This window comes from Lycorma delicatula, chromosome 8 (assembly GCF_047948215.1).
Source record: "Lycorma delicatula isolate Av1 chromosome 8, ASM4794821v1, whole genome shotgun sequence".
In the NCBI taxonomy this organism is placed as follows: domain Eukaryota; kingdom Metazoa; phylum Arthropoda; class Insecta; order Hemiptera; family Fulgoridae; genus Lycorma; species Lycorma delicatula.
Window position 1 is genome coordinate 1,817,711 of NC_134462.1, and position 13,166 is coordinate 1,830,876.

Consider the following 13,166-nt stretch of genomic DNA (forward strand, 5'->3'; position numbering starts at 1 on the left):
TGGTTTATATAAACCTATAAGAAGAATCTATAGCAATCTTTTAACAACAGTTAACAGTTAAAAAATAAAACCATCTCTAATGGTTTTATTTTTTGATGAAGAATATTTACAAAAAATTAAACTATTATTATTATACAATATAAAATGGTACTTTAAAAAAATTTTCATGAAAAGTATAAATATTATACTCATAAAAAAAATTTCTGAGTACTTTCTCACATTTTTCTTATGAGCGCTACTTTATTTCCCCTTGTACTGGCACAAAATATTTTATCACATTTTTATTTACAAATGTCAGTCTGCAACACAATGATTATTTTTCATTATTATATAAATTTTTGTATTCAATGTTACATTATTCAATTATATAAAATCCAGGCTAATGATAAGGAGGTCTAGTTTAATAACCACTGCTATTTGCTTGTTTGTCAGCTCTCCTCTCTCTCTCTCTCTCTCTCTCTCTCTCTCTCTACCAGACCCTGCAGCAAATATAAAAAATAAATAGTAACTTTGTATAAATCTAATAAAATTAAAATAAATTTATTTTATTCTTAGTTGAAGAAGACCACCATTATTCACCACATTTTGGATATCATGGAGATGCATTTGCATGAGCTAAATATTCAGTTGGTGGAGTATTTCCTGGAAGATAAAGATTATTTCTTGAAGAGATGGGTACTAAATCCATTTAGTGAAAACATTATTGCAGCTGCTAAATTACCAGTTGAAATTCATGAACAGCTCATTGAAACAACCAATAAATTATTTAAAATAAACAATTTGCTCTGCTAACATAAATAAAAGCCGTGCATTAGATTTATATGTAAAATTAAAAAAAAATTCAACATTTACATTATTTATTTGTGAGAAGTAAACAGTTGTAGTTTGGAAAAAAGAACTGGAAATGGTTTTCCGAAAATTTTTAAGTCTTTCAAGAATAATAATCCTTAAAGTGGTACAATAGATTTTTCACTTGATTACATTTGGTTTGAGATATAATAATAATCATGGGTCCCAAAGGGGTTGATATAGTAGCCATGGGGTTAAAGGGAAAATACCCCTTGTCTGATTTTTATAACAATCTCTACTATATTAAAATTTCATCGTTTTCATAGATTAAATAGAGTAAATACTAACATACACATACATATATGGGCCTGCTTTACTACATACATACTTGTTTACAAAAACATATGATTGGGGGGGGATTGCTTTATTTTTTAGGAATTTGCTTCCAATCACAGTTTTTTGTCCCATTTTTAAATTAGGCTATGCAAAAATATTATTAATTATTCATAGTAAACATAACTAATTTCCTTTGCATGAAATGAAACTTTGCATTCTACTCAGTTCAACTATAGAAACAAAAGTGACTGCTAAATTGGAACATTATATAAAATGTCGACTTTTAATTTGTATTGCATAAATAATTAGTATTGAATGTGTATTCTAAGTCTTAGTTTTACTGCCAAAAGTAAAATAAATGAGCTATATTTGCGGTGTACACTTATTTATCAGTTTGACATGCAGCGTTAAAAACTCATAGACACCGATCTTCGATTAAGAAGTTACCAATGCTTCACGACGAATTTTTAAAACGTGTCTGCTGCCTTCTACCGATGAAGACGCAGTTACAACAGCCTGGCCTAGTTTACATCTGACAACACCGTATTTCTCGTTGAGCGAAGGACAGCAGAGACATGAGAGAGCAAAATGAGGCAGTGTTTTTATTTCCCCCACCATGCATACTTAAGCAACTGGACGACGCAGTTTCCTATGTATTGTTACGTTGGACAGTTATCGTATTTCACAGTTACTCTAAGTATATTGAATGGAAGAGAATATTCGCCTAATCCAGTTAGTAAAAGACAGACCTCTTCTATATGATACCAACCACGCTGACTATACGAAAACAATACTAAAAGAAGATACTTGGAGTGAAATTGCAGAAAAACTCAATTTTCCAAACGGTAAGTTTAGTTAATTTTACCTCTCTCTTAATGATAAAATATTAGATTTTGCGTTATTCTGTTAAAAAAATGGAAACTGGTGGTGATTGCTAAGTGTTTACTTTCAATCGCTCTGAGAAGCGGACTCTACATCCCCAACTTAGAACTCGATTACGTTACTTAATTTCTTTATTGGTGCATGCACAGGTGAATACACTTCGTTGTTCAGCAGTTGCTATTGAAGTTATATGCCTTATTATATCTTATTGACATTATTACTGCAGTTGTTATTATAATTAGATCTTATTAATTATTACACTTAATAACATTTGTAACGGGATGTTTTGAAAGCTTAGAACTATTTAAATCGTTTTATACCAACCATATTTTGTTTTTATGTTTTATCAAGCGCACAGTTCTAAGCATTTTAGTTCTTCGGATATTAAACAAAACTGCAACTTGTTAATTAAGTTTGTCAGTTTTATATGTTAAGTTTTTAATATTATTTTTTTTATACAACCATGATTATTTTTATAAGATACATTCTGCATTATCGCAAATCAACATTTTAAATTAAACTAAATAATACAACAAAAAAAAATCTCATGAGGACACCACATGACTTCCTTGTTCGCCTACTAAATTACATATACACATTTTTTTAAAATGAAAAATATATAAAATTTTATTTCATTAATAACTTCTGATTTTTTTTTTTCATATCTTTTTTACTGTTAAAATTGAATTATGTATTGTAAAATTGTTTTACAATTAGAGGTTAATAATTATTTATAAATCAATATATTTAAATTAAAAAAAAAAATTAGAAGTGAAAAAAAAGGAAATGGAAGTCGGATTTGAACCTATGTGCCTTCCCCTTGTAAGGTAAAAATATTTCATTAATTAAAATTTTATTTGACTATAACTGGAACTAATTCATAAGTACTACTTATGACATATCGTTGAAAAGCTCTTAATGAGGGCTTATTACTGCAGTTAAGAAAAAGTCCAAAATCCAAATTGTTTGGTTCTGGGATTTTTTTGGACACTTTTGGTACAGTTTATTGCAATTAAAAGGGGAGGTGCACAACTAGACGTTACAACAATCCTAAATCCAAAATTTCAACATCCTCGACTAATCGTTTTTGAGTTGTGCGAGATACATACGCAAGCATGTACAGACGTCACGCCGTAACTAGTCAAAATGGATATTTTTGTTGAAATATGAAAACCGAAATTTTTCGCGATCACAATACTTTCTTTACTTAGTAGAAGTAAGTAAAAACAGAATTTAAATGCAAAGTGAAGAATTCATGAAAAGGATTAGAACCAGCTAAATCCAAATTGGAAGAAATTAAATCATACTGAATAAAATAAAATAATAATTTTATTACAGTTAGTAAAAATATGTTTGGTTCATATATTTCATGCAAGTGGTGCAATCTAAGAACTTGTCTATTTTTAGCTCATTTCTCAATAATTTTTTAAAATGTTGACAAGTTCTAGTCTTTTAAAGATCCTTGTGTGATTAATTGTGATTCAGATTTCAACGGGAATATAAATTTTGACCATCCCTGAATCCATTTTGACTAGTTTCGGCGTGACGTCTGTACCTCGCATAACTAAAAAACGATTAGTCATAGGATGTTGAAATTTTGAATTTGGGACTGTTGTAACATCTAGTTTTGCACCTCCCCTTTTGATTGCAATCCATTGTAGCAAATGTGTCCAAAAAAGCCCAAAATAAGTTGGATTTGGACTTTTTCTTAACTGCAGTAATAAGCCCTCATTGATGAGAACTTTTCAATGATATATATCATAATTGGTACTTATTTTCAATGGTTAATAACCAAATGAAAATGTAATTAATAAAATATTTGGATCTTACAAAGGGAAGGAAGGCTTATCGATTTGAATTAACTTCATTTCCTTTTTTTTTTTTAATTTAAATATATTAATGTATTAATTATTAACCTCTGATTGTAAAACAATTGTTTACAATAAATAATAATGCAATAACAATAAAAAAAATTGTCAAAAATGAAAGTTATTAGTGAAATAAAATTTTATGTACAATTTAAAAATGTGTATATATAATTAAATATAGGCGTACAAGGAGATCATGTGATGTCCACATCAGATTTTTAAGATATTCATAAAATGCCACCATCAGCTTTAAAAAAAGATCTGGAAACATAATTAATATATATATTTTGAAAATGAGTTCAAATCGATAAATATAAAAAAAAATACGTGTTAAGTTCATCTTTCTTAACATATGTTTGACAAGCTCATCTTATAAGAGTTGTAACAGTTCATTATTAACATATGAACCTTACATGATGGTCTTGATCATCTTAATATATTAAGCTTGATCGTCTTAATTGGCTTTTCATACTCGGCTGTTTCAGTTTTTCTTTTTTGTATTAACCAGACATATATGTAGAATGTGGATAAGTGTGTTGAATTTGAATTTTTGCTGTTCATTGTTGAATAACTGCTGTGTGCATGTTGTTTGAATTTATATTTTGTTTTAACTCTGTATTAATACGAATTTAAATGAAAATTATGCATCTCAGTTTTTCATTAAAATAAAAAAATGTAAAGATTAATAATAATATAAACAATATGAAATTTTCTAATAACTTGCCTTTCAAAGGGCTTGCAGTGCTAATTGTCTCCTTCAGTTGAGTATCCAGTATCACAATTATTAATCTAATTATCATAAAAAGGTTAGCAGACCTCTTAAGTTAAACTTTTATTCTCATTAATATATAAAAATATACATTAGGAATGGGTAGATTTGTTACTTCACTGATAAAAAACATACTGTCTAAACAAACTGAATTTTTTGTTTATTTTATGTGCACTGCTGATTTATTTCTGGTATACTGCTTGACCACACCCATTTTTTAAGTTGTCTGTGCAATGTGAGGCTATTGTTCTTTGATTATTTAGCAATTTCATATTATAAATAATGTTTTGTGTAGTTTATTTCACTTTTTATAGTAAAATCTATATCTGACCATTCCTGTATGACACAACGACAAATACTTCTCGTCAACAACTTCTGAGTTTGGTGTTTGACTAGGAACAGTGAATATTATTTTAAAACAATTTAAAGAAATCGGTTTCTTTTCACCTCAAAGGAAAGGAAAATGCGGCTGTAAAATAAAAACTACTCCAACACAGGATCAGTTATTAGTGAGAAAAAATAAACTTGATCCAAAATTAACTGCTATGAATTTATTTCAAGAATTAGAAGTCAGTGGAACAGATTTTCATGTGACGACTATTGAACACCAAATTCTTGCAGATGGACGGAAAGCTCAACAGCCAGCTTAAAAGCAGTTTTTAACACCAGCAATGTACAAAAAAAGGCTCTTGTGGGCCAAAGCATATGTTAGCTGGACTTATACTTTTTCTTTTTGCCTCTGTAACCACTATAGGGTATTACTTCAGAGGATGATAAGTATGAATGTAAATGAAGTGTCAGGTTGACACTTCATGAGTCTCAGATTGACCATTCCTGAGATATGTGATTAACTGAAACCCAACCACTAAAGAACACTGGTATCCATGATCTAGTATTCAAATCCATGTAAAAGTAACTACCTTTACAAGGATTTGAACCTTATAACCCTTGTCTTCAAAATCAGCTGATTTGCGATGATGAGTTCACCAGTAGACTGATGGTGGTGGGTTATGTAAACTGGATCAAAGAAGACTGGAAAAAACTTTATGTTTTCCAATGAGTCACATTTTTTTTGTTCAGGGGAACAGAGTTCCTTACGTACATTAGAAAAGCATCAGATGAAAATACATCACCAGCTCATGTACACAATCACTTAAATATCCTCAGAAAAGAATGTTTTAGGTTTGTTTCACATTTGTAGGTGATTTTGTTCATTACTTTCAGTAGATATGTTGAAAAGTGATGGTTATGTAGAAGTTCTGAAGGAAAGAGTTGTGACACACATTTAAAAAAAAATTCCACAAGGCAACGGCAATGGAGTGTTCCAACAAGATTTGGTGCTGTGCCATACTGCCAAGAGTGGAAACATTTTCAAAGTATTAAAGTGCCTATGTGACCAGGCAACTTCCCAGACTTACAATGCAGTTGAAAATCTTTGGGCAATAGTAAAAAAATGATGTGTCAAAAATGAATTGTAGCACAAAAATTGACCTCATTAAATCAGTAACATTGGTTTTGGTTTCATGATAAAGAAATAAAAAAAAAAAGTGTACTATGTTCTAGAATTTATGCCGAATCATATACATAAACTGAATAAAAAAAAGACATAGTTATTACTGGATATTCACAAATTGTACTGGTATGATTTTTCTTTACCATTTACTTGCTCTTGGGCTGTGTATGTGAGATTCATGGTATGGAACTTTTCAGTTAATTTTGAAGCACTTCCACTTATCCATTTACTCTGAAATTTTGCATACAGGTTTGCTCCTGATGACAACAGTTTTTAGCAACATTTTCAAGTTGCTAAGTAAAAAAAAGGCCCCTTGAACTTATGCAGCCTCATTTACATGCATATTTTCTTGTGAAAGAAATCCATGTTTATGATATTGTCATTTCAATTAATTAAATTGAACAAATGTATTTTTTCAAGATTTGTGCTATTTGAAGTGTATACGAATATATACAGTAATATTTTAAGATATATGAACTTTTAAAGCTGCCTATACTCTCTTATCTGTAGTATTAAAAATGGAAGGCATGAAGATGCTCAAACCTGTGCACTAGCACAGCTGTAAAGTATAAACATACAAAGATTAAAAAAGTAGAAAATAAAAAATATATAAAAAACCTTTTAAAACACCATTCTTAAATTAAACGCACTAAAAGATAAAAAATAATTTTAGGACATTATCTCAGAATGGATTTGACAAGTTTTGATGGTGATATGTAATATTATGTGAAAGTCACATCTTCAAATTTGATGTTTTTGCCATTTTATTCGTATGCATGATGAATGGCCTAAAGAGTGGGAAGCTCATATTAAAGTACAAATCTTAGCTCTCCACTCTTTAGGCCATTCATCAAATATATGAAAAAATTGGTAAATACATCAAATTTTTAATTTGAAGCTGTGATGTTCAGTTAATCTTACACATCACCATTAATACTTGTCAAATCCATTCTGAGATACTGTACTAAAATTATATTTTATATTTGAGTGCATGTAATTTTTAGTGTTGTTTTAAAAATTTTTTATTTTCTGCTTTTTGGTGCATTTAATATGAGTGGGTTTTAAAAAGGGTTTAACTTATTTATATTAATCAGTCTGTGCAATTAGTAATGTTACTTCTACCTGTTAAAGAATTTTATTCTTAAAAATGCAATCAGAAAAATATATTCAGTTATGTTTATTTATTTGCTTAGTATGCTGTTTTTGTCAAATTTAATGTATTTGTAAATTTTATTTTGTTCAAATGTGTTTAAGATCTTGGATTTTGTGTAAAAATTTGAAAGTTGTTAACGTATATGTTTTTTTGACGTGTCTCTATGAAGTGATTATCAAAAGTTGATTTTGTTATATATTTTCCAGTGGTGTTTTTTGTGTGTGTGAGTAAATGGGAATGTTAGCAGTGTAACCTACGTGCAATCTCTTTAGTTTGATTTGTACACTCCTGGGTTGTAATTTGTCACTGTGTACTCTTAATTTGAAAAGATCTGGAAACATAATTCCACATATATCGGATGCAAATCATTTTTAAAAAGTATTTTAACTTTTCATCATGCCAGTTAACAAATCATAAGATTTAATTCAGAAATCTCTAAGAATTTAAAGTTAAACTTTGGGGCTGGATACATAGAATTTAATATGTAAATTTTATATATAATTATTTATTTAAAAGTTAGTTCTTTCTTAAAAATTTTCCTGCATACTTGTGTTAAGTTTTCTCATAAAGAATTACAGCTGTATCTCTTTCCAGACTACAATACTTATAGTGGCTGTTATTATGTAATGAATTTCTGTATATTTTTATTTACTTATGCTATTAAGTTTTTCTACATTTTTTGACAAAATAATCATGTTTTTATTTTAAGGTACGGCTGCAAAAGAACAATGGCGTAAATTAAGAGATTGTCACAGGGATGCGCTACGTAGACAGATGAAAAAAATTAATGATGGTGATTCTAAAATAAGAACATGGATTTATCAAAATCAAATGGCTTTCCTTTTACCATATATGACAACTAAATTTAAAAGCAGTGAAGAGATTTTTAAAAGAAATGAAACTTTAATTAACTATGATGAAGATTTATTTCTTGAAGAAATTAATCATGTTGAAATTAAATTAGAAGTAAATGAGAATTGTGAAGACACAGGATTTGATTCTTCACTTAACATTTTAACCAGTAAAAGAAAGCATTTTGATGATCCTGAGCAGTCTAATATGGAAAGTAATCCAAAAATAATAAAAACTAGTGATAATGAAATAGAAGAAAATGAAGTTAAGATTGAAAAAGATAATAAAACCTGGCAGACTGAACAGAGACCAAATGAAACGGATGTTAATCATATAGTCAATGAAACTATGTATCATTTTTTTATGTCTATGTACAATGTTACTAAAAATATGCCAATGTTATCACAATTAAAAGTCAGGAAAAATGTTTTTGCAGCTGTAAGTGAAGTTGAAAGAGAATTGCTTACTGATATGAATTTATGACATCTACTTACAAGTGTAATAAAATAATCCTACTAAAATTAACAATATAATAAACATGTAACCTGCTTAGCTTTTTTGAAAATTATTTTCAGTGTAATTAAAATCACACCACTAGAAACCTTGTCAAATGTATATTTAAAAGAAAAGTGACATGATTATTTCAGTGCAAGATATTTTGACAGTGCAACATCTGAATTTTTTATTGAAAGGGTTAATTTTGTGAGCTGTTAAGGTATTTTAACTTAATCTAGAATTCATAATAAATAATTTTAAGCTATATTTGATCATAGAGTGTAGTTAACTGATCACATTACACTATACTTAAGAATCTTTTTTAATGACTAGTGGCTGATAAAATATGGGTTAGTAATCAGAAAATGTTGACTGCCAACCAGTTGGTACTGATTAATTTATAATAATCTTTATAGCATTGTGATAGTGTTGTGTATGAAATGAATATTAGTCTGTAGTAAATAAGCAAACAAAATCAAATAATTATTGTTTTGAAAAGAAAATTTATTTCTCAAGTTAACTTAGCAATGCATGAAGTAGAACTCATTAAACAGTGCATCAATTCAACAAAAAAAAAAAAAAATGCTTTATGTTTGGTTTTAATAATATATAATGTTTGTGGTGCTTGTTGCAATGCTTAAATTACATTTTGATCCATTGCTATTAGCTTGTTTTTTTATTTTCATGCCCTGACGATTGTGCTGTTTTCTATTTTAAAATGATTCTATACTAATAAAGGTATGAAACCTTGCTTATTTTTAGATTTTAAGTAAATATTGTAGAGTTTTTGAGCATTTTCTTCATTTCTAACTTAATACAATTTATGAATTATTAATGAAATTAATTAAGGCTACAACAAATAAGATGTGTTGTTCTTTGTTTGTGACTCACTAGGTTGTTACTACAGTTTATAGGTCTCAGGTAAAAAAAGAAAACAATAGAAAAAACAATAGAAAAAACAAAGAAAACTGCATCAAAGGCTGGTGATTTGGTTGCGCTTTAATGCAAGCCACATAGGAGCATATAATTTTGCTTTTCTATTCCAAGGAATAGGAACCACTGTCCACCAGCAGACTTACCACAGGGCTTGAGCAAAATGGATAAATGAATGATGGATTGCAATGAGCTTCTTTAGAGCAGTGGCCTGTGCCAATGAATAATCCACACAGCTGTAGTCTAAGTGGTAGTCTAATAAAATTTAAAAAAGAAATAATAGGAAGAAATTTCTAATAAATGGAGAAGCATTACCAATATAAATGCATGTTCAAAATGGCAAGTAAGGAACTATGACTTTTCTATTCCCAATGTGTGTGAAACATCAGTTAAATCTATTTTTTTTTCAGTAATTTAAATTATTGAAAAATAAATAAATTTAGCAGTAAATCAAATTTTTAATAGTAAATCAAAAATGTTAATTTTATACAAATAACTGAGAACTAACATGCCATCCTCAACTGATTTTTACCAAATATAAGTAATAGTTAGAAAAAAAATTAAATACAATAATGTATTTAATTTATTTTATTGCTGTTTAGTTTTATAAAAGATAAAATGAGTAAAATCGGTAAAGATATTCAAACTGCACAAACATTTTCCAGTCTGATTTATAATTTTATTTTTATTGTTCATAAATTACACTGACAATTTCCACTAAAAATTTTGTTTAAATTTTCTGATAAAGTCCGTAAAATATTACATGACTAATCTGTTCACGGTTGTGTACTATGAATTTAGAACTCTTAGATTCCCATGGTTTAAAGGATAATAAGAAATACACGCATATGACTAACATAATAAACTTTATTAGTTGTAATCTGTTTTATTGTTGTAATGATGATAAAAGCATGATGGTACCTTCCAAAAAATTTCATTATGATATTGTTTAAACAAATTATCATCCATTCAAAAATAATTAATTACAATAATTAGAGATTAAATAAAATTCTCAGATATATAAAAAGTTTTATAATACATTATAAAATGCGTTATGAATTAGATAAAAAAAGGCACAAATGGTATGCAGCTATATATTAATCAATACAAACAATTATAATGACAGAAATAGATAATCTTGCATTACAGCAGTCTAAAAAAAACACAAGTTCTAACAAGTTAATTCTGTCAGTACTTGAATAAAATGATTTAATCAGGAATTTTTAAATGTATGTTATGTATAACATAGTACATGCAATACACATTAGGAGTGTAACATAATCATCACATTCACAACAACCATAAATTTTTAATAGTTGTATATGTATAGATATTATGAATAAAGCATACAATAAACATTATTTGACTGAAATTTATGTTTTTTTTTAATTTATTAAACTTACTAAATTTCTAGTTTTTTCTTATTTATTAATATTAAAAATAAAAACATTTTTAAATATAACAATAATATATTTTTTCAATAGATATGCTTTGCACTTATCTATGATGCAAAATAATTAGTTAAGGCTATGAATACAACTTATGTTTTATAGTAACTTCAGAATTGCCAGTACTAAATTTTTTTGCATTGACTTCAGAAAAATGTACAAGTAAAATATCAAAGGAATATTGAAGTTTAGTGTTGATATTATTGCCTTTAAATTAAAAAGTTCAATATGAATTCTGTAGTTATTAAGTACAATTACCATAAAAGACAGTTGTATAAATATTTTAAGTAACTCAGGATTTATTGAAATTTGATAAATCAAAATGACATAAAAGTCTTTCAGACTATACAGAACGAATCAATGTGTAATTGGTCCACAAGTTTTTCCAGGTAAAAACTTAGTTAAGTTCAAATACTAGAGTTTAGATTTATGGATAAGAATTATCTTTCATACACTCAAAAAAGCTTTTCTCTGGATAATTAGTACTAAGCCATGTAAGATAATGAAAATAATTTTAGTGATTCTTAATGTATGTGAACAATAATAAATATATGGTGGATAAAATAGATATTCATCCAAAATTATATTATGCATATAATTTTCTTTTTGTAAAATTAAGTTTTTTGTTTGAATTGCAGACTGAAATTTTAAACTAATAAGATTAAAACTTATTTGGAGGCTCATATAAATTGATTCACAACCAGTGGTGGCTTGTAGCTAAAATTAGTGGGGGGTACTGCTCCAACATTTTTTTCTGAGTCTTTTCAAAGCAATGATTAAAGTTTTCTGTAAAATAAAAGAACCGAAAAAAAAGAATTAAATAGAATAGCTGCATGCAGGATAATAATTAATTTTACACTTCAAGAATACTTCTGTCACATTCAAGAATACGGTACAGTTTTTAAGCACATTGTGCTTAAAAACCATATTCAGTTTAACTGAATAAATAATAAAATGTGAATACAGATATTTTTTTGTATTATTAGATAGTAACATTAATAAAATGTCAGTTTAAAAACACTACAATCCAGTGATGCTTAATTTAAATTTCTGTGTACACAAACAAATTAGTTTTTACTAATTACCTTTTCTTTTGCCCTTCCAGTGAGTTTTTAGACAGATTTGGCAATCAAAGAGCCCTTGCTTTCCGCCATCTGCTGATCACTACTGTAAAAACAACTAATCCACTTTCGTATTCCTTCCACCGACTAAACTAGAAAAGGGAATGAACAAGGAGTGTTCCATACACACTTGGAGTAAAAAAAAACTACCTTCCACCAGCACGCCAGGGTCAACACTATGGGAGCGACAGTGCTCTCTCCCTCGTAGTTTCACGTGCAGCTTCCTTTATGCGCATGTGAATAACAGCCGAACACCACGCCACGAGCTGTGAAGCGCACAGTTCCATACAAAGATTTTTCATCTTTTTCATAAACTGGGGGATGGCTATTGACATTAAGTATAAGGATTATATATTGTACAAGTGTAAGGAAAGAATTAAAGAAAAAAGGACTCATATTAAATTTTATCGATAATATAAAGTGGAAATACGGAGTGCTGCAGTTCCACAGGGCCTGTATGTGAGCCGCCACTGTTCACAACGTTCCTTACAACCTGATGGTTCTGCAACAGCCGAAATGTCTCGGCGAGTACTATCCTTGAAATTAATTGCAATACATCCAAAGCCAATTTAATAAACTAGTTCCAGAATAAATAAACATAGAGTCCAGATTCACTTCATACTGTTAAAATTCCATTACTGGTTTATGACAGTAGTTAACAAAAATCCTTTAAAAACAATTTTTAGTTATAGGCAAATTAGGTCTGTTCAAAAAATGTCTAAACTTTTTATACAATTTCAGACAAAATGAACCTTATCTGGTTCAGAATACTCTCCTCCTAAAATGATACAATGATCCCAACACTGTTGCTTTTCCTGGAAACAGTCCTGGTAAACCTCTTTCAGGATTGCATGCAAGTGCATCTTTGTAAATTCCCTTTAATATTCAAATGATTTCAGTTTGGGAGATAAGAAACATCTGCCAAAGCTAAGTCAGATGAACGGCAAAAGCACTGTTTATGTTAGTTTCAGAAAAAATCAAGAAACAAAAGCATTATGTCAGGCGAA

General features: G+C 28.6%; 1 protein-coding gene across 4 annotated transcripts; it reads left to right on the plus strand.

The window, feature by feature from the left end:
• Positions 1 to 1,374: 1,374 nt before the first annotated feature.
• LOC142329344 (uncharacterized) lies at positions 1,375 to 12,035 on the plus strand. Of its 4 annotated transcripts, XR_012757473.1 has the most exons (4): positions 1,378 to 1,970; positions 8,020 to 8,877; positions 9,552 to 9,933; positions 11,677 to 12,033. XR_012757473.1 is itself a non-coding variant. In XM_075373833.1 (3 exons), exons 1-3 carry the CDS (start codon positions 1,832 to 1,834, stop codon positions 11,692 to 11,694), a joined length of 738 nt encoding a protein of 245 aa, XP_075229948.1. In that variant the 5' UTR covers positions 1,375 to 1,831; the 3' UTR covers positions 11,695 to 12,035. The 4 variants fall into 4 exon arrangements, 2 of the variants coding, with proteins under 2 accessions (XP_075229948.1, XP_075229947.1); XM_075373833.1 differs by lacking the exon at positions 9,552 to 9,933 and having other exon boundaries at positions 1,375 to 1,970; positions 8,020 to 8,600; positions 11,677 to 12,035; XR_012757474.1 differs by lacking the exon at positions 9,552 to 9,933.
• Positions 12,036 to 13,166: the final 1,131 nt, after the last annotated feature.

Coding starts and splice junctions, on each gene's coding strand:
- LOC142329344 (XM_075373832.1), top strand. CDS start 1,832: ATGGAAGAGAATATTCGCCTAATCCAGTTAGTAAAAGACAGACCTCTT. Junction 1,971..8,019: donor AAAACTCAATTTTCCAAACG/GTAAGTTTAGTT, acceptor TTTTATTTTAAG/GTACGGCTGCAAAAGAACAA.